We start from the raw sequence: 23,981 nt of genomic DNA on the forward strand, positions 1-23,981 counted from the left end.
ATTATATCATCACCCTGAAATTACCAAAAATATTGCTCCAGTGATCATATATTTATTTGTTCAGTCCAAGTGTGTCGTTGTTGACTCAAAGGACATGAGTTTGAATAAGCTCTGGGAGATGGTAAAGGACAGGGGAGCCTTGTGTGCTGCAGTCCATGGGGTAGCAAAGAGGCGGACACGACTGAGCAACTGAATAACAACAGTGTGTCAGATTTGTGGACATGCTTAGAACTTAATTTCAACAGAGAAGTATTCTTGATGAAAATGATAATCCAGAGTATGTGTGTGTATTGTTGTTCAGTCTATGGGGTCACAAAGAGTCAGACATGATTGAGCGACTAACACTTCACCAAAGTGAAGTAAGTAAGTAAAGTGAAGTTGCTCAGTTGTGTCTGACTCTTTGCGACCCCATGGACTGTAGCCTACCAGGCTTCCGCATCCATGGGATTTTCCAGGCAAGAGTAGTGGAGTAGGCTGCCATTTCCTTCTCCAGGAGATCTTCCCAACCCAGAGATTGAACCCGGGTCTCCTGCACTGCAGACAGATGCTTTACCATCTGAGCCACTAGGGAAGCCCAGAAGAGATGATTAACAGTTTGTCAGGTCAAACATAGTAATGATGGAAGGGAGATTGTGAAAACAGGCCTTTCTATTTTCAAACCTCATATTTCACCTTTATTTTTGAAGGTGATGTCATAGTGGGAGAATATGTTCTTCCATTAAGTGACATTTCAGAACAACTTTTATAGCTTAAAAAATTCTGTGCCCTAGGAATTAAGAGGAAATTTATTAAGAGCATAGATTCTGGTCACAAGGCAGATGTGGTTTTAAGTACCAATTCATCATTTATCAGCTGAGAGCTTAGACAAATCATTTAACCTTCAAATCACTTTCCTAACTTGGGAATTGAGAATCTGCATATCATAGACTTGTCAAGATTATTGGCACTTAATAAATGGAAGTTGCTATATTAGTATTACAGTTTGTTGTTGGTTTTTTAAATAGAATATTGAGGTGGGCTTTGAGCTGTTCATGAAAACCTGGTGTTATAATGTACCTTGGTTAATGAAATATTTGCGTTTCTCTCTTTTTGTCTCCCCTACATAAGGAATTCCATTTTTTTGACTGTTATGTGAAAGGATGATTGCTTACAAACAGAAAAAGACAAAGAAAAAACGTGTTTTGTCAACAGGCCAGCTCTCAACTGATGTTACAACTTCTGAGATGGGGCTCAAGTCCATAAATTCCAACGCCATTTTGGATCCTGATTACATCAAGGAGTTGGTGAATGATATCAGGAAGTTCTCCCATATGTTACTATATTTGAAAGAAGCTATTCTTTCAGGTTTGTCAACTCTTTTCCCCTTAGCCTTCTTATTGGATGGTTTTTAACATCTTAAATGCCAGCCTCACTTTCATATAAGTATGTACACAGTAGTAAAGCAGAGTATTCTGCTTTAGCTATTTTATATATGTTTTGCCAAATGTTTGATGTTTACAGTGTAAACTATGTTATAATCAGATACAGTGCAATCCATAGTAGAAAGCTTGGGAAGTGAGGGAACAAGACCCATTTGATATGGGAGATTTTTAGATATTTGGAATCTTAACCTTCTTGTTAATGGTAGCAATGCACTGATTGGTCTTTAATAAGCACACTAATAGTTTTAATTTACATTGTTAATACATCTGCCTAGATTCAGTTTTCTATATTGTTCCTGAAACAGTCTGAAATCACTGATTTGAGTGAATTTTTTCCTCAGAAGTCAAACTTAATTCTGTTTTGCTGTTCTCTTCCTCAAAAGAGAGTCACAGGATTTATTTTCTGTCTAGTTAGAAATGGATACTGGAGCCTGAGGCTTGATTGTCCTGAAATAAAGAGCTATATACATCTGTACTCCCTGACTTGATCTTAGTCCCTGTCTTTCAACTTTCTGTGCCTCTTTTATATCTAATTTTGATGGCAGTGGTGATTAATAATCATACAACTGATATTCGTTTGTAATAAGTAGCAGTTCAGTCCATATTCATAAAGGTATGTCTGGATGTAGAAAATGAAGTTTCCTGGTTATTTATATGAGACCTTTTGGGGTTTCATAGACATAAGATTTCAGTAAATATTTTCTGTGAATATAAGTTAGATACTCATTTTCTGATATGCATTCTGAAAAATAGAAACTAAAAAACCATGCCTTCTGTTTGTCATAAATACTGCTTTTAAGAATTTATTTCTAACCTACCTGTAACTTTCCATTTGAAATGCCCAAAATACCTGGACTTGAATTGTAGCCTCAAAATGTTAGTATTAGATTTACCCTTTAATGACAATCACGTAAGTCATTCTTTTGAGACTATATATATGTTTTTAGAAAAGAATTTACCTACATTTCTGTTCATTTTAATACTTGATTTTGAAGTCTAACTTTGGATAATTAAATGGTAATAAAGTTACTTTCTTATTGTGGAAAGATATTCTAAATAACATTAAGCATTATGCCAGTAACAGAGTCATTATTAAAATGACATATCTGCCATTTATTTAAAAAAGCATAGCTATGTAATAAAGGTTTGTTCTTAACTGGGTTTTAATTTTTTTTAATTTACATATAGTAAAATTTTTTCTTTTTGATGTAACTGGGTTAACTTTTAACTCAAAATTTATATTAATTGGCAAATGATTTACTTTAAGGTAAAATCTGATCTTATTTAATGTAGCAAGTAAAATAGGTTTCACTAATATAAATAAGATTTTTAGTTAGAATATCTGTTTTTGTTTTCCATAGGAAATTCTACATCATTTGGAATCTTTATCTCACATATTTATCCCCTGTTTCACAGATTTAAAATGGTGGTAATTTAAAACAAGTTGGACCCACTCCTTATATCCATAATTTTTTTTAATGAGTTTTAATTTGTAAGTAGACAGTTCATAGGTTAGGAAAGAAGAGGATTTAAAGTTGATCCTAAGTAAGAAGAAAAGAGGAAATTGGTAATAAGATAGGAAAGGGAAACTACCTTTTGAGGTAAAAAGATGTATATGGAAATATATTTTTTACAGAAAAGTAATGTTAAAAATCTGTAAGGATGTTGTTCTTTAAATAAAAAAACCAGTACTTCAAAATTTAGAATTTGAGTGTATTGCTAATAGTAAAAAAGTTTTCCATTTATGGTTGGTAAATTAATGCAAAAGACCATCTTTTGGGTAACTAGCTCTCATTATTAAGCAGTGGCCAGAGAATTTCCATTAATTTATCTTTGGATTGATTTCAATGCTTGATTCTTTAGTCAGAGTTAAAAGGATTTATGTGTGCCATCTCAAAATAAATCTTGGATTTAGCAAGAATTTATTTTCTATGTCTTTGCGTCGTTGCTATCAAAATCTGGAAATATCTTCTTTAGTCTGTTTGAACGGATAGAACCTTTCTGTTGTTTTCCTTAAGGGAGTGTGTATAAACAGCATAAATCAACCTCATTATAAATGACAAATGCCACGTAATAAAGTGTTTAATTTTGATCATGATTTTCAGCTTGTTAGAGTGTCATGCTATTTATTTAATAGAATTATTGCAAAAATCACATGACATATAATCTTTAGGAAAGCAGGTAAGAAGTTTGAATTCTATAGCTGTCTAAGGTAGTTTAATAAACATATGTTAGTAGACATAGGTCACGCTTTTGTCTCTGAGCACTGAGAAATGCCCCTGGACTTCTGCTGTTCTCTATAGTTGTAAACTGGCCAGACAACAAAGAGCTGTTTCATTTTTTTCTTTTGGAGTGAAGAGACCATTGTCGGTATTTGATTGGTGGCTTTGCCACTAGTTTGTCTTTTGCCTCCTCAAGAGGAGGGATGCCAAATTTTTGATATTGTTTATTACCTTTCAATTCATGTTGGTTGGCTATGAAAAAGCTAAAAAGTTGTCTTTTAAGAATGTAGCTGTGGGTATGCAAATCACCTTTGGTGTTATCTGCATACCATTTTCTTTATGTACTTTACCTGTCACGAAGCAGTGGTGTGCAAAATCATGTAACTGCTGCCTCAGGTGTGCAGTCATTGCTAAGGCTCGGTGTACATTAACAGCTTTGTGATAGGTTTACACCCACATTTCCCTTTCCTTGAACTAGTTATAGAGATTATTATAATCGTATATGATGCTTTACATTTTACAGAGTACTTTCACATGCAAACAGTATTTAATCACACAGTCCCCGCAAAGGCAGAGTTTAGCCAGTTTCATAGACGAGTTGTATGTATAATTTAGATTATGTGATTTCATCAACCTCTGATTGCTGATAAATAACTACTATTTCATTTGTAACCTAGAGGTCATGAATGCAGAATGGTGTGTCCTTGTCTCATGCTCTATTAGCTGCTTTACATGGCAGTATGATACTATAATGGAGAAGGCAGTGGCACCCCACTCCAGTACTCTTGCCTGGAGAATCCCATGGATGGAGGAGCCTGGTGGGCTGCCGTCCATGGGGTCGCTAAGAGTCGGACATGGCTGAGTGACTTCACTTTCACTTTTCACTTTCATGCGTTGGAGAAGGAAATGGCAACCCACTCCAGTGTTCTTACCTGGAGATTCCCAGGGACAGGGGAGCCTGGTGGGCTGCCATCTATGGGGTCGCACAGGGTTGGACACCACTGAAGCGACTTAGCAGCAGCAGCATGATACTATAAAGACACTGCTTAGTTTTCATTTCATTCTATTTCATGTGTTATTTATGTTGACTTACCCAATATGGTAGCCTCTAGAGATATGGCTGTTTAAATTTAATTAGAATTTAAAATTTAGCTCCTCAGTTGCAGTAACTGCTTCAAGTGCTTATTACCCATCTCTGATTAGTTGCTACCATTTTGAATGGTGAAGATATAAAAATTACCATCATTACAGAGATTTCTGTTGGGCAGTGATGGTATTGACGTTTGGTTTTCATCAATCTCTGGAATATTGAGATGAGTTTTTGAGCTATAAGTATTTTTTATTTTTATAGCCTGAAAAGAAAACCTAGAAAAAGTTGTTACTGGAGCAAAATTTTACCTAGAAATAAGAATTCTTGGAAATCACTTGAATTCTCCTTCCTTAAATTGCCTTTGGGATGTGTAGCTTTCATGCAGTTCTTTGATTTGAACCAGCAGATCACTTTCTAAGCAGTTTATACAAGTTGGTGAGATTGGTAATAAGGGATGGCAGAAAGAGCTCAGGAAAGAGAATCACACAATCTAGGTTGTAGACCCAGTTCTGCTATTGACTAGTTTTGGAATATGGCTTAAGTCATTTAATACTTTGTTAAAAATGAGATGTTTACACCAGATGCTATTGATATTATAATTCTGATTTAAAAATTGGAGTTGGAAATTCTACATTGTTCGGAATATTGACAGTTCAGAGCTGAAGAAGACAGCTAAGTATTTGTATTCAAACTATATAACACATTTTAGAGGACATCTGTCTCCCACCAATTTATAGGGTTTTTTAATGTGAATTTTATGATAACTTTCTTAAATGTGATGTTAATGAAAATTTCCCAAGTGAGCATGTTATGCTCATATTGCAGTAGGTGTTGATGAACTGATTACAGAAAATTGCTGTTGTTCAGTCGCCAGATTGTGTCTGCCTGTTCATAGCCGCGTGGACTGCAGTACACTAGGCTTCCCTGTCCCTCATCATTTCTTGGAGTTTGACCAAGTTCATGTAATGTCTGCCAAAGGACTCTCTGCCCCCTAACAGAGTTAAGATGTGTGTGCACTTTGTCTCTACTGTTTTTATTTACAAACAAAAGTAGAGAGCTTAATGTGGGAGATCATAGGACTGTGAACACAGTTGCTTTTGATATAGGGTAAGTGATAGTTTATTGATTCTCTGTCCGCTACTTATTTCTAAGAGGAGGTTACCTTGTGAGGTTTTTTTTGGTGGGGGGAGGTCTGTGCAGGATCTTTGTTGCTGCACAAGCTTTTATGTAGTTGATGCGAGTGGCGGCTACTCTCTAGCTGTGCACAGGTTTCTCATTGCTGTGGCTTCTCGTTGCAGAGCATGGGCTTTAGGGTGCTCAGGCTTCAGTAGTTGTGGCCTGTGGCCTCAGTAATTGTGGCTCCCAGGCTCTAGAGCACAGGCTCAGTGGTTGTGACACAGGGGCTTAGTTATTCCACGTATGTGGGATCTTCCTGGATCAGGGATCGAACCCGTGTTTCCTGCATCGGCAGGCAAATTCTTTACCACTGAGCCATCAGGGAAGCCCCCTTTAGTCTTATGTAAGTAGCAGATGTAAAATTTGAAGTTTTAGATCTCTTTCCAGTGCCTGGAGAATCCCAGGGACAGGGGAGCCTGGTGGGCTGCCGTCTATGGGGTCACACAGAGTCGGACATGACTGAAGCAACTTGGCAGCAGCAGCAGCAGCCAGTGTCATTATGGTACATTATGAATAATTACAGGACGGAATTTGCAACTTATGTTAAAATGCTGAAGGCACGCTGTTATACGTATATCCCCTGTGTTTAAATATAGCACTGCAGATTAATGTGTGTGCAGTACCAATTCAGGTTTAGGTTGCCCCACTGAGAAATAGTGTGTTCTGAATTCCAAAGATAAATGCTCTTCTAGTTTTACAGTAACCTTAAACTCTCCCTTTGTGATATACCTTCTCCATTCCCAAGTGAACACCATGTGTGGAAGTTCGAAATTTGGAAATCTGAAAAAGTGCAAGGCTTTTAATTGGGCTAGAGAGAATAGTGCACATTGCTTGCTTTGTCTAGTACTCAGTGCTTGGAAGTGTCCATTGCCATTATAACATACATTTGAAGAAAAAAATTGGCAGTTAAATCTAATACATCTTATAGATTTTTTGATTATGTAACTTTTAAAAATGGATTTTAATAAAAGTTTACTATTGTGACAATGGTGCCATGTTTTTCTGTTTTGTTTTTTAAATGGGTTAGGAAGGAAGATAAAACTTCATCATCAGTTTCGGATAAAGTTCTCTAATTGTTAAAAATGATTTCTAGTTGAAGAGTATATCACTTTTAATTTGTAAAAATGTAACTGATCTCATAAGTGACAGATTTTGATGAATTCTGAGTCCTAAATTTAACAGAATTGTGGTCAGAAATGGTATGTTAACATTCTAAAACTACTGAAAGAAGGAATTAAGTAAAAATTTTAATGTCATTAAATACTAAGTTCTGTTATGAGAGGGAAGTTCTGTATAAACTTTAAAAATCTGAATTGAAATCTTATCTTGTGGATTACCCCATTTTTTACACAGGAGAATGTGTAAATTTATTTAGGCAAATTACAGTGAGTATTAATTTTACCATTGTTGGCTAGTATTTTACTTTCAACCTTTATAATGTGCAAGAAATTTTGTGAAATATTGGAAACATAAGTTGCTAGTCCTCCTATTGTGTTTTTCAGAAGTAAACCTCTCTAGAAGTGATTTCTAATCATTATCGTTTAGGAAAAGCTAATATGGATGTTAATAGGTTATGGCTTAGTGTCTAGAAGGTACAAAATAAATCTTTGAAGAATGGAGTATGAAATACAGGTAGCTCATTTATTACACACGTGCCAGCTTTAGGAGATTGCTTTCTTCTTCTTCACTTACCTAGTACGGCTTACATAATTTAACCTCATTTGTAATAGTAACTGGCATATTCAGATGGAAGTTGAAGCCTGTTAAATCAGATTGCAGAGTATACCTGCCATTAAGCTATAGCTTTTTTAACCATGTTGATTGTCATGGTGACTAAGAACATAAATTCTAGAGCCAGAGCCCTGAGGTGGAATTCTCATTCTGCCACTATTTGTATATAACCCTGGGCAAGTTACCAGTATTCTCTTCCTCAGTTTCACATCTCCTAAAATAAGATAGTAGTACCTACATTATTGGGTCATTGTGAAAATTAAATGAGTTCATACTTCATATATGTAAGGCTCATAGAATAAGTCTTTTAAAATGTCAACTGTAACTATTTTTACAATCCCCAAGTGATTGGATAATGAAAGTTGCTGTTAAGGCTTCACTTTTATCCTGTAAATTCAGAAGTTATTACAGAAAACACAAAAATGAGTTTCCTTGTGATAAGTTCTGAAAACTTTTCCCCTCCTTGTTTTCATTGCTTTCCCAGAGAAGTTAAACTGAATTAATAAGACTGAGTTTAAAAATTATTGTCAGTTTTTATTTTTTTAAATCAAGGAAAACACCATGGCCTTTTCACTTATTTATTTACCTAAGTATTTCCATGAAGTGTTTGCAATATAAACACTGTGGTATTGTGTTAATGCATGAGAACCAAAAAGTGGAACTGGCTAATCTGTTCTCACTTGATAAGCTGAGTGAAGCAGAAAATAAATGGCACAAATGAAAGAAACAGTAAATTAAAATTCAGATGACCATATAGGGATGGTAGATAAGCAAATGTTGGGATACAGGAGTTTTACTCTTTTATATAGCTAGTATTAAACTTGATTGAACCTTATAATATTTGCATATTTAATACCTTTGTGCTATAATTTAAATCTTATTACCTTTACAATATGGCCACTATAAAACTTAAAAATTATCTTGTAATTATATGACTAAATTAAATACTATAATTTACTTGGTAGGTATAGAAATATTTTTATAAAATATATTCTTAATTATGTTTTATTTCTAAGTGGTTTACTAATTTAGATTTTACATACAAAATTAAATTGAAATTTAGCTTTAATATCTCTTTTTCATTAAAATATTGTGGAACCATATTGTAACTTGTTACTCAGTGTAATTCTGTGTGAGATAAATCTGTTTTCAAAGGTATTTAGTTTGAATGGCTTTCAGATTTAATAGTAATAGTTTGCATATATTAAGACTATAAAGCACTTTTGTTTCTGTCAATTTATTTGATATTCACAACAAACTTATAAGGTAACTTTATGAATTAATGATGAATCTGAGGTTAGAGAAACTGAGTTTTGTATATGGTCATTTCAAGGAAGTGGCAGATTAAGCACTGGAATGGAAGCTTAATTTAAATCTGTTGTTTTCTCCCACACCAATGAGCCGCATACCTTTCTTCTGTATTGAAAAAAAAGTAAAAGTAGTTCAGTTGTGTCCAGCTGTTTGCCACGGACTACCCCTGGACTCTAGTCTGCCAGGCTCCTCTGTCGATGGGATTCTCCAGGCAAGAATACTGGAGTGGGTTGCCATTCCCTTCTCCAGGGGATCTTCCCCACCGTCTGAGCCTTCAGGGAAGCCACTGGGGAAGAACAATTACAGTCTTTTTTGCTAAGCTCATTATTGCTGCTTTTGGTGGTTTGGAGATATTTAGTGTTGGTGAAGGAGCTGCCTAAACATAAAACTTTCTGAAAAAATAAAAGTTCAAGAAGCTTTTGCTTCATAAAAATAATTTGTGATAGCTTTATTCTCCTATAATGAAAAAGAACCTTGGAACATTTTTTAAAATTATAAAACATAATTAAGGGCTTGCTATTTTATAACGTCCCAGCTGAAATATTATCAGAATATTCTCATGTCCTAATAGTTATGTTAAACTCATCTACTCAAATACATAGGGGAGTTTATGACTCTTTGTACGGAGGGCTTTTTAAATTATCATATTCATTTCCATTGATTTATATACTTCAGAGATGTGTCCAGTCACAGAAAATAGGAATTATTTATAGAGTAATTTGAGATATTTCTGAAATTTCTCACGAAATAACTCAGTTAGTTACTGTCTTTCAGTATTTTGCTTTAAAACAACTTCAATATCTGTTTATAAGGGCTTCCTTGTAGGAAAAAAGGAATTTCAAATTGGTAGAACATCTATGTTGACAATTATAGGAATGTTCTGCAGTGGTTTTTAAGAAAAATTACAGCAGTCATTCTCAGGCCCCTCTATGCTGTTAAAAATTAAGAATCCTGAAGAGTTTTTGTGTCTGTGCACTGTATCTGTTACTGTATACTGTAAACCAAGAACATTGAAAAATATAAAATATGTTTTTAAAACATATGAAACACTAATAATTTTAAAATATATTAATAAACACATAATAATTTTGAAATATATTTATTTCCACATAGTTAATTTCTTTGATTCTGAGAAAGCCAGAATTTATTACCTTGGTTTATTTAGGCATTTAAACCATTAGTATTTTGTGCATATGTGCTAAGTCACCTCAGTTGTATCCAACTCATTGTGACCGTATGGACTGTAGCCCACCCAGCTCCTCTGTCCATGGACTCTCCTAGCAAGAATACTGGAGTGGGCTGCCATTTCCTTCTCTGGGGATCTTCCTGACTTAGGGACTGAATTCGGATCTCCTGCATTGGCAGCAGGTTCTTTGCCACTAGCGTCACCTGGGAAACCTTGTTTAATATCCAGTATTCATTTTGAATATTGAGGATTCTTGCTGACGACCCACAAAGATCAAGCTCTTTTTCCTGAGACCTCAAAATAAGACAATATTTTTACCTACTGTTTCCTAAGTATGTTAATATCTGTAGAAATTAATCTGAAACAGCACAGTAGGGGACAGGAATGACTGGCTTTCCTATCTCTCTTTTTTTCTGGGGTCGGGGGAGTGTCATGCTGGCTCCCACCATCCACCATCCAGTTATGCAGTTGTTCACTTTCAGGGTACATGTAGAGCAGTATCAGCATTGTTAACCTGAAGTCTCATCGAGAACTTTATCAACTAGAGTCCAGTGCGTATGTGCATTTCCTTTGCCTTTAATGTTATACTCTCCACTCATTTCCAAAGCTACTTAAGCCAGCACCTAATTTCTTGGGTTTATCTATTATTAAAATTTTTGGATGAATGAGTGGAATTTTTACTGAAGGCACTCTATTCACTCTCCTCCCGTCACTACCTGAACTATTCTTGACCTCTACCTGAGATACTTTTTGCCCTCATATACCCAGCTCCCCACCTTGCCTGCTCCTTTTATACTACTTATTTCTCGCTCTTGATAATGCTGTTAATGAATGGAATGTTTGATAGATAATAGAATTTTCTTTTGTTTTTTCATCCTGTAGATTTTCTTTCTAGTGGCTGTCTTTTAATATTTCTGGGAAATTTGCATAATTATAAAACACGTCTTTAAAAATGTTTTTTAAAGCTTTTACTATTTCAGTAGGGAGACAGTATAATGTTAAGAGCTTAGCTTTTAGAATTATACAGTCTGGGTTCAAATTCTGACTTGGTGAACCTAGATGTGCCTCAGTTCTCTCATATGTACAATGGAAATTTTTAAAATTATCTACCTAATAGAATTGATATGAAAGCTAAATGAGGTGATAGGCTTTAAGTGCTTTTAACAGTGCCTAGCACATAAAGAAGCATTTAATAAATGTGCCATTATTAAACACTAGTGCTATATGTATAAGTTATAGAAATGAACATGTTTGGGAACACATGTAAGAAAGATTTTAAAATTAAAAAAAAAATTAAAAAAAAAAAGTAAAACAATAATGCAAAATATAAAACAATAAAAAAAAAAAGAAATGAACATTACATCAGAGTATTGTGTTTCAGGTGGTTGTCTTTTCAAAGTTTTGAGGATTACTTCAGGGGTTTTAAAGGTTACAGTGACTATACTTTCTGGTTTGCCAGGAATGGTGATCCAGAAACATGCCTGTTTACTAGGAAGTGCCCCCCCCCTTTCACTTGCTAGAGTATTTTGGTTTGAAAGATAAATTATATGGTCACCTTATTTCCAAGGGTTATAAAAGGTTGTCTGTATGTCTTTGACCAGGACTACTATAAATGTCAGAGCAGGCAGGTGGGCGCTGGGAAGGAAGCATGCCTAAAAGAGTGCAGTGCTGCTGTTTCAGCTGCTTGTGGCCAAGGAGGATATGGGCCTGGTATAACCAGATTTTGATTTTTCAAGAGTAGGTGTAAATCTGGAGTTCTTGTAATGATCCCCCAGTTTTTCATCATTGGCAGTTAATTCAGTTTTTCTAAAAGTATAAAATTTCATTGAACCATATAAAGATCTATGCATTTTATTGTATGTAAATTGTATCAGTTTTTAAAATATATAGGTGAAATGGTGGTACTTACATATATGCCTGTGAGTTGCTCATTTCTGATATCTGATAATAGCTTAATGAAGAGTCAGTTCTTATGTGGTAACTTAACATATAAGTGCCATTTAATACGGGTTAATATTTCAGACATTTATAGGGCTTTAACTGTTACCATATGTATTAAAAAGTATGTTAATAGTAAAAACTGTAAGACAGGAAAAACTTATAAAGTTGCCGCAAGGGAAATCTGGAAAGCACATTTAGACAGAGAAAACTGCAAAAGGTAGTGCCTAAGCTGACTCTGTGAGTGCCTTTGAAATCTTTAGTGAATTAAAATGATTATGGAGTTTTTGAAGGCTAAATGAGTTGCATGTAATTGCAGTGGTGAAAATAAAAGTGAACATACTGTAGGCAAAAATTTTGGAGCCACTGCTTCCGTTTAAAATGTGCTCCCAAATGGTTTTTCATGGTTTATTTAGACTCTTGTAACATGGTTTGGGAAACAAATTAAAAAAATTTTTTTTCCTTTAAGAGTGTTTTAAAGAAGTCATTCATATACGTCTGGATGAACTTCTTCGTGTTTTAAAGTCTGTAATGAATAAACATCAGAACCTCAATTCTGTCGATCTTCAAAATGCTGCAGAAATGCTTACCGCAAAAGTGAAAGGTAAGAAAGACACTATTAACCGTGGGTTGGCATGAGCAAAAAGGATCCACATGATACATTTTGGTTCATAATGTCTGTGGAGCCATCTCTCATGGCGCCTGTATGATGTGTATCAGTAGGATACACATTGATATTTAAATATTCCTAAGTTACCCTGGAGAAGGGAATGGCAATCCACTCCAGTATTCTTGCCTGGAGAATTCCATGGACAGAGGAGCCTGGTGGGCTACAGTCCATGGAGTTGCAAAGAGTCGGACATGTCTGGGCAACTAACACACTAAGTTACACCTAAAACTCTTTTTGTCTTAAAAATTAAACTTTATTTGGCAGGAAACACTCTAAAAATACTAAGTAAAATTAACTAAACAACTGACATTTAAAATTTTTGAGTTTTTTGAAAATATGTATGCTCTTTTGAAATAAGTTACTGGTGCACAAAAAGTCTTTGTTATCTGAGGACAATTGATGTTGGAAAATGGCCGTTTGTAGTGACTCCACTTAAAGGGGGGAAACAAATGGAAAAAAGTAGACTTAATTGGTACCTTATTTTAAAATGTGGATAAATGAAACTAAAATTTATAAGTTTATCATATATGTGTATATAAATGTGTATGTATATATTACATGTGCTAAAATAAATAAGAATTAGGACATTACCCTTTGATGAAATAATTTGGACCAAAAATTGTTAAAATCTATTATTCTAGGCTGCATTATGTAAAGATTGAGAAAAATGAGACTAGAGACAAAGGAGTTCAGTTAGGAGATTATTGGAAATAATGGGCTAGAGGAGGGTTGACCATCTGAGCTAAGGCAGAAGCTGGGATGTGGTAGAAGTAGAGTGTGGCTGTTACAGAAGAGGAGATGGCTGTTGATTTGATGGAACATAGGACAGGTTGAGTGTTAGGGATGAGGCTGAAGTTTGAAGTTGAAGGTGGAGTGAACTTGGATTGTTGTTGACCTGAGTGGTGATGGAAGAGGATGACACCAACTCAGAGTGTGCAGACTGAGTAGAGGACTGAGTGTGAACTCCCAGGGACAGAGAGAAGGTGAGAAACAAAAGTAGGTAGACTATCTGGAGAACGATGTTACGGAATTTTAAAAATGTTAGGTTCTAAGAAGTGATTGTCAGTGTTAAATGTTAACCTGATAGGTAATGCGAATTCAAATAGTTTAACAATTTAGTTTAACAAGAGCTTAACTCACTAAAAGTGAGTCACCATGACTTGAGTAATGAATTGAGAGGCTGTTTTGGGGAGAGGGATTACCTGTCCTGAGTCTCGAAGGTCAGGTGAACATTAACTGGGCTAGGGCAGGGATTGGAACTGCAATTCTGGATGCTTGTAGAACTCTGGATGTGAAGAACATAATGTGATTGATATAGAGAGGGCAAAGGGCAAGTGTCAAGGGATTAGGCAGGAAGAGAAAAACCTTGTCAATACAATATAGTCCGTGTAATTAAGAACTGCCTTCCCTACTTTTTATGTAGATTTATCCTGTTTGCGTGGTTCTCTTTTTTTCTGTGTTTCAAGCACTGGAAAAATATAGATGGTTTCAAAGTGGATAGCTTCTGCTGTGATTCTTAAAAATGCTTAGTAACCAAATTTGTTTTAAAATAGATTGTTTATAAGCGCAATTTAATGTAAGTTAGAGTAATTTGTGTCTATAGATAGTAAAATTTCCATGCTTGAAAATAAGGATCACAGTTCATTCAATTGTTGTCAGTAGCTATTGTGTGTAGTCACGATGTCCTGGGGAAGGAGAGTGTCTGTATGGTTGATGTCCACATTCCAGAAACAGACTTCAAGAAAGTGACTTCTCCACTGCTTTACAGATCTTTTTTCTTTGCTGTAAAGCAATTTTTTGAGTATTATTTCCCACTAAGAGTGTCTTTACCCTAGGAATGATTGTTACAGTCTTACTTTTGTGTTGGATGAAATTTTGAAGATTACTTTGTTATTGGGGAATTTATTGTTTCAGTAGGACTCCACTTACTCTGTTTCAGTAGGACTCCATGACACTAGAAAACTAAAAATTGTGTTTTCTTTGGTGTAAGTTTTAAGTTTCTAAATGCCCCCCCCTTATATTATTGTTGAGGCCATCTAAAAATGTCATTGATACCTCAAATGAAAAATATTCAGTAACCTAGAAAATTGATGTCAAATTAGAGCTTATTTAATTTTTTCATTTAATCTTAGTTTTCAAACCCTGGAAAGGCCAGGATTTGAAGTGTAGAAACCATTTTTGAATATCATTGTTGTTGTTTAGTTGTTCAGTGGTGTTGGACTTCTTTGTGACCCCATGAACTGTAGCCCGCCAGGCTCCTCTGTTCATGGAATTTCCCAGGCAAGAACACTGGAGTGGGTTGCCATTTCCTCCTCCAGGGGATCTTCCCAACCCAGGGATTGAACCGCAGCCTCCTGCTTGGCAGAAGGATTCTTGATGTCTGAGCCACCTGGGAAGCCCTAAAGACAGTTAGATCAGGGAGGTATCATTTTGTTTGTGCTGCTCAGGGTATGAATGCATGAAATCTATGCATTTCCTATGCATAGTAATAACAGTTGCGTTGAAACAAAATTGAAATCCTTTAACTTCTCCTTTAGCTTCTCATTTTTTATTTTAAATGTGGGATTTACCTTTTAATAACCGTAAAAGAAAAATCCTTAGCTTTTCCTCATTCATTCTAATTGTGATTTGTATTTCCTGTGTCTTCTTGTTTCCAAGCAGGAAGCTCAGTCTGACAAAATATTTGCAATATGGTAAGAGAGATACAGCTTATTTGTGAAGCAGATAAAGACATGGTAGCACTCAGTAATTTATTTTGCATGTAGCAGTTGTGTTTTCATCATTTACAAGCATTTTGGTAAACCTCATTTGTAATATAAAAGGACAATTTTTAAGGTTTTTCATGATCTGTATTTTGCCCTATATTTAAAAATTGGCAAGCAAGAAAAGTAAGTTTTAATTATGTATCCAAAATTGTAGAAGCCTCACATGTTTTCTTTGTTTTGAAACTTAATTTTTTAATAGGCAGTTCATTCACATGATTCATAGTGCAAACAGTATAAAAAGGTATTCACTCAGTGAAGTGTCTTTCTACCTCAGACCTTAGCTACCCATTCCTTTCCCTAAATAAGCAACAACTATTACTGGTTTTTTATGTATCTTTCTGGAGACGTATTACATATACAAAAGCAAATAACAGTATGTTCTCTTTCTTATGCAAAGGGTAGCATTCTGCTCTTTGCTCATTGTTCTGAGTTAACTGTATATAAAAGGTCTTCTTCTGCTGTTATTTGTTTTTTCAAAGCTGCATGAATGGGGAGGGAGGTGGGAGGGGGTTTCATGTTTGGGAACACATGTAAGAACTAAAGATTTTAAAATTTAATAAAAAAAAAAAAAAGAAGAAAAAAAAAAAAAAAAGCTGCATGATATTCTGTTATATTGATGTACTATAATTAATTTAACCAGTTCACTACTAATAGATGTTTGGATTGTTTCTAATTTTTTTATTACAAACAATACTTCAATGAATAGCTTGTGTATATTCCTAGGTGGGTAGTTACTAGAACAGAGCACTTTTGCATCTATGTTTTTTATATTGCTAACATCCTCCATAGAGTTTCTGTCCTTCTGATAGTCATGCTGAAGAAGCTAATTTCATACACCTTTGCCAACAGAGCTGGTGACCAGACTTTGTTATCCAATCTGGTAGCAAAAACTGGTATCTCAGTATAGATTTGATTTGCATTTCCCTCGTTTTCGGTATAGTTGAGTATCTTTTCATATGTTTCAGAGCCATTTACACATCATTTTATGTGACTTGACTGTTGATTCAGATTTTCTTCTTGATGGTCTTTTTTTAGTACTGATTTAGTACTGATTTATCGGAGAAGGCGATGGCACCCCACTCCAGTGCTCTTGCCGGGCAAATCCCATGGACGGAGGAGCCTGGTGGGCTGCAGTCCATGGGGTCGCTAAGGTCAGACACGACTGAGCGACATCACTTTCACTTTTCACTTTCATGCATTGGAGAAGGCAATGGCAACCCACTCCAGTGTTCTTGCCTGGAGAATCCCAGGGACAGGGGAGCCTGGTGGGCTGCCGTCTCTGGGATTGCAGAGTTGGACATGACTGAAGCGACTTAGCAGCAGCACCACTGATTTATAGAAACTCTGTATAAGTGAAATTAGTCCTTAATCTTTGGTATAAGTTGCAGGTTTTCTTTAGTTTGTTTTTATCTTTTGAGTTGCTTATTTTATTTTGCATCTATATCTCAATCTTTTGTATATTTTTTGAGTATAAGGGAAGGATTTCCCTGCTTGCAGATTATAATAGCATTCGCCATTGTTTTTTCTTCTAATGTTTTCATGGTGTTATTTATTAAATTTAAATCTTTGATACATTCTAGAGTATCTATGTTTCTGGCTATAGTTCCTATTTTCCCCATTGGTTTAAGATGCTATCTTTATCATAAATACTCTACACTGTCACATATTTAATATCTATTTCTAGAGTTTATTCTCTCCCCTTGATTTGTTTAGTTATGTGTCAATACCTTGTTGTCTCCATTGTTTTATAGTGTTTTAATGTCTGGTAGGGATAGCTCCTCTTTCCAGTACTCTTTTTGTTCAGGATTTTATTTTTCCATAAGCATTTTTCAGTTGATTTGTCCTAGTTCTAAAAAATATGTGCTAGTATTTTGAAGGTGATTTGAATTAAATTTAAATTAATTTGTAGTTAAGTCTATAAACATAGATTATAGTTAATTTATAATTAAGTTTATAAATTAAATTAAGGAGCAATTTGTATATTCAGCATTTCTGAGAATATAGGATGCATGTAAGTTCTTCACGTTGTCTTTTTTGTTTCTCAGAAGCAATGTGAAGTTTTCATTTTATAAATCTTGTAGCTTTTGGTTTGTGTTTTTGCAATTTTCCCCATGCAAATGGTGAAAATTTTCTTCCATTTTATCTTTTAATTCAGCAGTTTTCAAACTATGGCCTCTGATTTATGACGTCACATTAATGAATTATAGCCAGCATTTTTAAAATATGAAAGTGAATTGAAAAGAAGTTTAAGACTTAAGGATGTTTCAGAAACTTTAAAAAATGTTATATAACTGTATATATAGTTATCTATTATATGTTTATGGTATACTTGGTCATGATGTGATGTGTATTTCTTACCAAAGGTTGGTTATTGTAAAATTGTTTGAAAGTTGCTGTTCTAGTAGAGTATATGTATGAAAACTATTCATGTGTTTTCTTAAAGAGATACTTGATGTGTTTTAGTGCTCCTTGTTGTGACTTAATAGGGAACCCAAGGGAGATATTTAAACTTTGCACAAAATTTTTTAAATTTGATTTTGAAGGTCAGCTAATAGAGAGGAGAGAGTGGAGACAGAGAGGCTAATTAGCAGGTTGTTAATAGTCCAGACTTGATGTAAAATGTTGTCTTTGAACTAAGTCAGTGTCAATAGGAATGGGATGGAAGGAAAAAACTTTAGAGACATTTTGGAAGCAAAACTAATCAGCTAGGAAATGTATGGAAAAGAGTAGGCTTGAGGGGCAGAGCATATGAGAAGATGAGAGTTTGGTTTTGTACGTGCTGAGATTGCAGTGCTGGTGGGTGAAGGCTAGAAAGGAGGGGGAGGAACGTATCAAACAGACCAGTGGAGCTCAGAGGGGAAACCTAGACCCGTGGTTTGAGGATTGTTTCCTTAAAGATACTGAAAGTGGGTGAGATTCTGTGGGGATAATGTATAGAGAAGAAGGCCAAGATGAGAACTTCAGACTGAGTGGAAACAACTGTTTGAAGCACAAATTGTCTACAGATAGATGAAGAACGTGAGGGTGCTCAGATTTACTAAACACAAAGTTCCACACCCGAGGTGCTTTACATTTGTTTTCTTAGTTCCTTTCATTTTACATATGAGAAATTGAAGTTAGGTGATGTATCTAGAGTAAAACCGGAAGTGATATGGGTCAGATGTAAACTCAGGTTTGAACCTCTGAAGTTTTGCTTCCTCTAGTTAAGTATAATATATTGCTTCTAAGCGAAATGCTTCAAGTCAGATGAAAGTGGTTAATACTTGTAGTAATAATAGCTGACATAATATATTTAGGATGTACTTCCTGTTAAGCTCTTTACATGGATTACCCATTAATCTCTATAGGAAATTATTATATCAGCTCCTGTTTTGCAGATAAGAAAGCTGGGACATAGAGAGATTTGTCCAAAGTTACATATGTATTAAGTGGTAGGGTTGTTGAGAGTTGCAGAATGGTCAAATAGGATGAAAACTTAAAAGGGAAAAAAGATTTCTAAGTTTGACTAATGTAGTTGCAGATTACTGACAGTGTTGTTGAGTGGTAGTGAGTAAGACATTTACTGAGTATTTTCTACGTAAAAAGCTCTCTTCTATGTTCATTCAGTCTTCACAGTGGTTCTCAAAATACGTATTATTATCCCCATTTTATAAATGAGGAAACTGAGGAACAGAACAGTTAAGCTATTCAACCTCATAAGAGATAGATTTAGGATTTAACTGAGGCATACTGGCTTTGGAACCCGTCCTTTTAACCAGGGGTGCACAAACTATTATTACTACCAGTGGGCCAAATCTGACCTGCTGCCTGTTTTTGTAGGTAAAGTTTTATTAGAAACAACTACTCTTATATATGTTTGACTCCTTTATACAGAGTTGAATATAGTTGCAACAGATTGTATGACCTGAAAAGTCTAAAATATTTACTATCTAGCCCCTTACAGAAGGAGAAGGCAATGGCACCCCACTCCAGTACTCTTGCCTGGAAAATCCCATGGACGGAGGAGCCTGGTAGGCTGCAGTCCATGGGGTCGCTAGGAGTCGGACACGACTAAGCGACTTCACTTTCACTTTTCACTTTCATGCACTGGAGAAGGCAATGGCAACCCACTCCAGTGTTCTTGCCTGGAGAATCCCAGGAACGGGAGGAGCCTGGTGGGCTGCCGTCTATGGGGTCGCACAGAGTCGGACACGACTGAAGTGACTTAGCAGCAGCAGCCCCTTACAGAAAAAGTTTTCCAACCCCTGATAACCATTAAACTAGATGAAAAGTCAAATCCTAGTGAATTCAGTCATTATCTATTTATAGAGGTTTGGCAGTAAAGAAATGCTGAATTAGGGTGATAGCTTTAAGGAGAAATATGGTAAATTTAATTTTTTCCCATAGGAAAGATTTGGGTATGTTGTTAGTATCATAAGAAATGTCAGCTAGTGGGAACTAGGGGAGCCTTGAGAGAGGAGGACAGAGGAGCCTGGTAGACTACAGTCCATGGGGTTGCAAAGAGTCGGACACGACTGAGCACAAGCGCAAGCAGTGGTGGTGTAGGGTTTTGGAGAATGCAGGGGAGAATGGGAAGATTTATTATTGGAAAGGAGCTGAAGATTATTCTTTGAAACCCAGGGCAGGAGCAAAAGAAGTGAAAGGATATTAGAGAGAGAGAGCTGTTTTGAAGTGGAGGCAAAGGCAGTAAGAGGAATTTTCAATAGATGGCTGTAACCTCATTTGAGTAGGGATGAAGGTAAGGACTGAAGATGGTTCAAATAATTGTCTTTTCACTACTTAACAGTTATTTTTTGAAGTCTCCTAGTCCTGTTTAGTGCTTTGAAAAATATGTTTATAAGAAAGGATGAATAATTACAGAATTCTGCCAAGTGTTATAAAGTATTTTTTTCCTTTAAAGTCTAACATGTTAAAATTAGGAAATAGAAGCAGGCTTTACATTTTTTTCTGGTATTCCATTTTAAATTATGTTTGAAGTCTACTTTCCAGTGCAGTTTTTAAGACAGCATTATTGAGGTATAATTGACCTATAATAAACTGCACATATTTAAGTTAAGGGTACAGTCTGATCAGTTTTGATGTTCATTCTCTTGTGAAACCATCGCAGTCCAGGTGATGCGTGCCCCTTGGTAGCCCCTCCCTTCTGCACCTCTTTGCCCCCACCTTCACCAACATTGATACAGTGTATTTTCATTGTGTTCAAAATACTTTGTAATTTCCCTTTTTCTTCTTTGATCCATGGGGTTATTTAGAAATGTGTTAGTTTCCTAATATTTGAGGATTTTTACAGAGATTTTCATTGTTTAATTCCATCTAGTCACAGAACATATTTTGCCTGACTTGAATCCTTTTAAACCCACTGAGACTGGTTTTATGGCCCATAATATAGTCCATCTTTGTAAATTTACAATGTATGCTTGAAAAGAATATGCTGTCATTGGGTAGAGGTTCTTTAAATGTCCATTTCATCCATGTGGCTGATAGTATGGTTGAAGGCTTCCATATCCTCTACTGATTTTCTTTCTACGGGTTCTGTCAATTATTGAGAGGGTTTTTGAAACTTCTGACTGTAGTTGTGAATTTGTCTGTTTCTCATTTCAATTCTATTAGTGTTTGTTTCATACATTTTGAAACTGTTAATTAGGTACATAAATGTATAAAATTATGTCCTCCTGATGAACTGACTCCATCATTATAAAATGGCCTTCTTTATCTCTGTTAGTTTCCTTTGCTCAGAAATCTGTGTGTGTTATGAGACAGTAAGTTTAGGGCAGTTGCAGAGCTTAGCACATTTATTTCTTGTATGTTAGGATTCTTGTTCTTTGTTGCTTGATAGCTAGTGTCTTGAAAACTGTTGTTTCATATATTTTGTATGGATTTCTTTCAGCTGTTTAGGTTATATAAGCTACAACCTAAACTTTGAGATATTTAAAAAATTATTTGTGGTGGTTAAGTTTTTCTTCATCTTTGTATCAGGAATATTTAGAGGAATATGATGAAAGGTGTGGACTTTAGCCCCTCGTGTCTATAAAATCTTGGTTGTAATTTCCTGAGGCTTCCAGGTTTGAGGTTTTAATTCATCCCTTCTTAGGAATCCTGGCTTCATTTTTAATTCTTGTTGCACATTAGATTCACCTGGGAGAAATTTTGAACAAATATCTGTGCTTCACCAGGCTTTTAAAATCTGAATCTTGGATGGTGGGCCTCAGGTTTTGTTTTTTTAAAGCTCCTAAAGTAAGTCTGATGTACAACCGAGCTTAAGAACAACTCTGTTTTAAAACAAAGTATAGCTTCCTCTCCACTTGGTTTCTCTTCTTCTAGTAATTGGCAGGGACCCTAGGAAGGGTGATTGGCAGGGACCCTAGGGAGGGTGGGATACAAGGAGCCAGTTGCCCCTTAAACTCAGTCTGAGTAGAACGTGGTGCTTTGAACAGTTTACCCATTCAGCCTTCACGTTTTATCTCTGTAAATTGTATCTGGGCTTTTAACAAAGGTGTGTAAAGACAAAGTTATAATAAAAAACTTTTTCCAGTTATGTTTCCTAATTTTCTTTAACAAAATGCAAAATGTTAGAATATCACTATGATAAACAAAAGACAGCTATATATCAATTAAATGGACCTCAGAGCCTAAGGACCTTACAAGAATAAGGCTTTAAAAAGGAAGAAATAAGGAATTTAAGATTCTTTAAGTATTGGGTGTTGTTAATATGATATGCTTCGTGTATAGGTTTTATGCTATGTCAGATGTATATATGCCTTTAGATATTGGTAATTTGTAGTGGAGAATGTACTTCATATTGACTTAAGTGGGTCACAGTGCATTTAACTGTTCTTTAAAAATGCTGTGAAGCAATAAGAGAAAATAGCACAGAGCTCTCTTACTGAGAGAGGGCTGATGTAACGTAGTCTCCATGACTCAAGATCGAGTGATTTCACATTGAGTCACTTTTTGGATGTGCCAAATAATGCAGTGTGTGTGGAGGAGTCATATTGGAATGCCAGCTACTTTTATGCAAGGTAATTCTTTTGTGTGATTTCTTCAATGAAGAACTTTAACATCATATTATTTTGTTTATTAAGGTTTTTTAGTTTCTGAATCTTCTAATGCTTCTAGAAAGTAATAGTGGATTTTTATGGGATTAAATTACTTTGTATAAATCTAGTTTATTTTCCCCCTTATTTATTGAAATCCCTTTTCCCTACAGCTGTGAACTTCACAGAAGTAAATGAAGAAAACAAAAATGATCTCTTCAGAGAAGTGTTTTCTTCTATTGAAACCTTGGCCTTTACCTTTGGAAATATGTAAGTAGAGGACTGTCATTTCAAGAATTTAGGGCCTGAGTGTCTCAGTGAGAGTATGTGTCATGATAATTCAGTATGTAAAGCAAAGTATTCACCAACATAAAATATTATCACAGCTTTGGAAACGCTATGTCCTGTGTTGCTATATTGCTGTATTTGGAAGTGTTTATAGCCATTCAGAAGCAGCATCCATCCGTGAGTGACTACTTAGTTTACGTGGATAGAGTCTTAGGAGTTTATATCTAAGGCTCTTTTAATCTAGATGACATGTTGAATGTACAGCTTGTGACAGAGCAATGTAATGACTTGTGTTTTGTCTTTGTGTTTTTAATTTCTATTTCTTTTTTTTTTTAAACTTCCCCTGGATAGCTTGACAAACTTCCTTATGGGAGATGTAGGCAATGATTCATTATTGCGACTGCCTGTTTCTCAGGAAAGTAAGGTAGGCCAAGTTTATATGAAAGCAAAGACTTTAATATTTTTAACTTCCTATTTTAATAATATCCTAATCTTAATCTCAGCGTTAGTCTTTGATAGTTTTTTAGTGTAGCAAGAAAAATAGCTCGGTTCATTTGAAGTATGATAATTTATGGCCAGTTTTGGGGCCAAAAATTTAGTTGTACTTTTGAAGTGGAACTATATCATTTTAAAAGAACATATCTGATAATTTTATAATGTCTTATGTAATGAATCTGTATGTCGTATGATCCAAAATTTTAATCAGTAGTTCTTAGCCGTTTTTCCTTCTTGATAGTGCCGCAGGTCTTAAAGACTGGTGGAAACTTAGAAAAATGATACAAGAAGTGAAGAGGGTGTTAATCTTTTCACATGCCCTACAGTTTGTTTGTTACCATGAAACACCTTATTAACAAAACTATAGGTCTTAATTCTCCCTAAGAGCATTGTTATAAGTATGTCAGAGAATTAGAGTTCTGATTCCTAGTTGAAGAAAAATACCTATAAAATAATAGAACATTAGGAATGTATGTAGAATATTGCTTTAAAGATTTATAGTAATTGTAGTAGTAATATTTTCATTTGAGTAATATTTTTTCACCAAATGCAAGATATTTAAACAGACTGCATTAGGGACATATGTCGATCATTTCCTGTTAAGGATTTCCAAAAGTATTGGAATTCAGATCCAAAAGGATTTCAACACATATT

The 23,981-nt window shown here is 35.2% G+C and overlaps 1 protein-coding gene across 1 annotated transcript in view; it reads left to right on the plus strand.

Moving 5' to 3' along the window:
- Nucleotides 1–23,981, plus strand: part of ARHGAP29 (Rho GTPase activating protein 29) — a 79,538-nt gene that overhangs the window by 17,384 nt on the left and 38,173 nt on the right. Inside the window, exons 2-5 of the mRNA XM_068965629.1 lie at nt 1,108–1,344; nt 12,545–12,679; nt 22,718–22,814; nt 23,184–23,256. Coding sequence (XP_068821730.1) covers nt 1,140–1,344; nt 12,545–12,679; nt 22,718–22,814; nt 23,184–23,256 — 510 coding nt within the window. The 5' untranslated portion in view covers nt 1,108–1,139. The remainder of the gene's footprint in view (nt 1–1,107; nt 1,345–12,544; nt 12,680–22,717; nt 22,815–23,183; nt 23,257–23,981) is intronic.

Source organism: Capricornis sumatraensis, chromosome 2 (genome assembly GCF_032405125.1).
Source record: "Capricornis sumatraensis isolate serow.1 chromosome 2, serow.2, whole genome shotgun sequence".
NCBI lineage: Eukaryota > Metazoa > Chordata > Mammalia > Artiodactyla > Bovidae > Capricornis > Capricornis sumatraensis.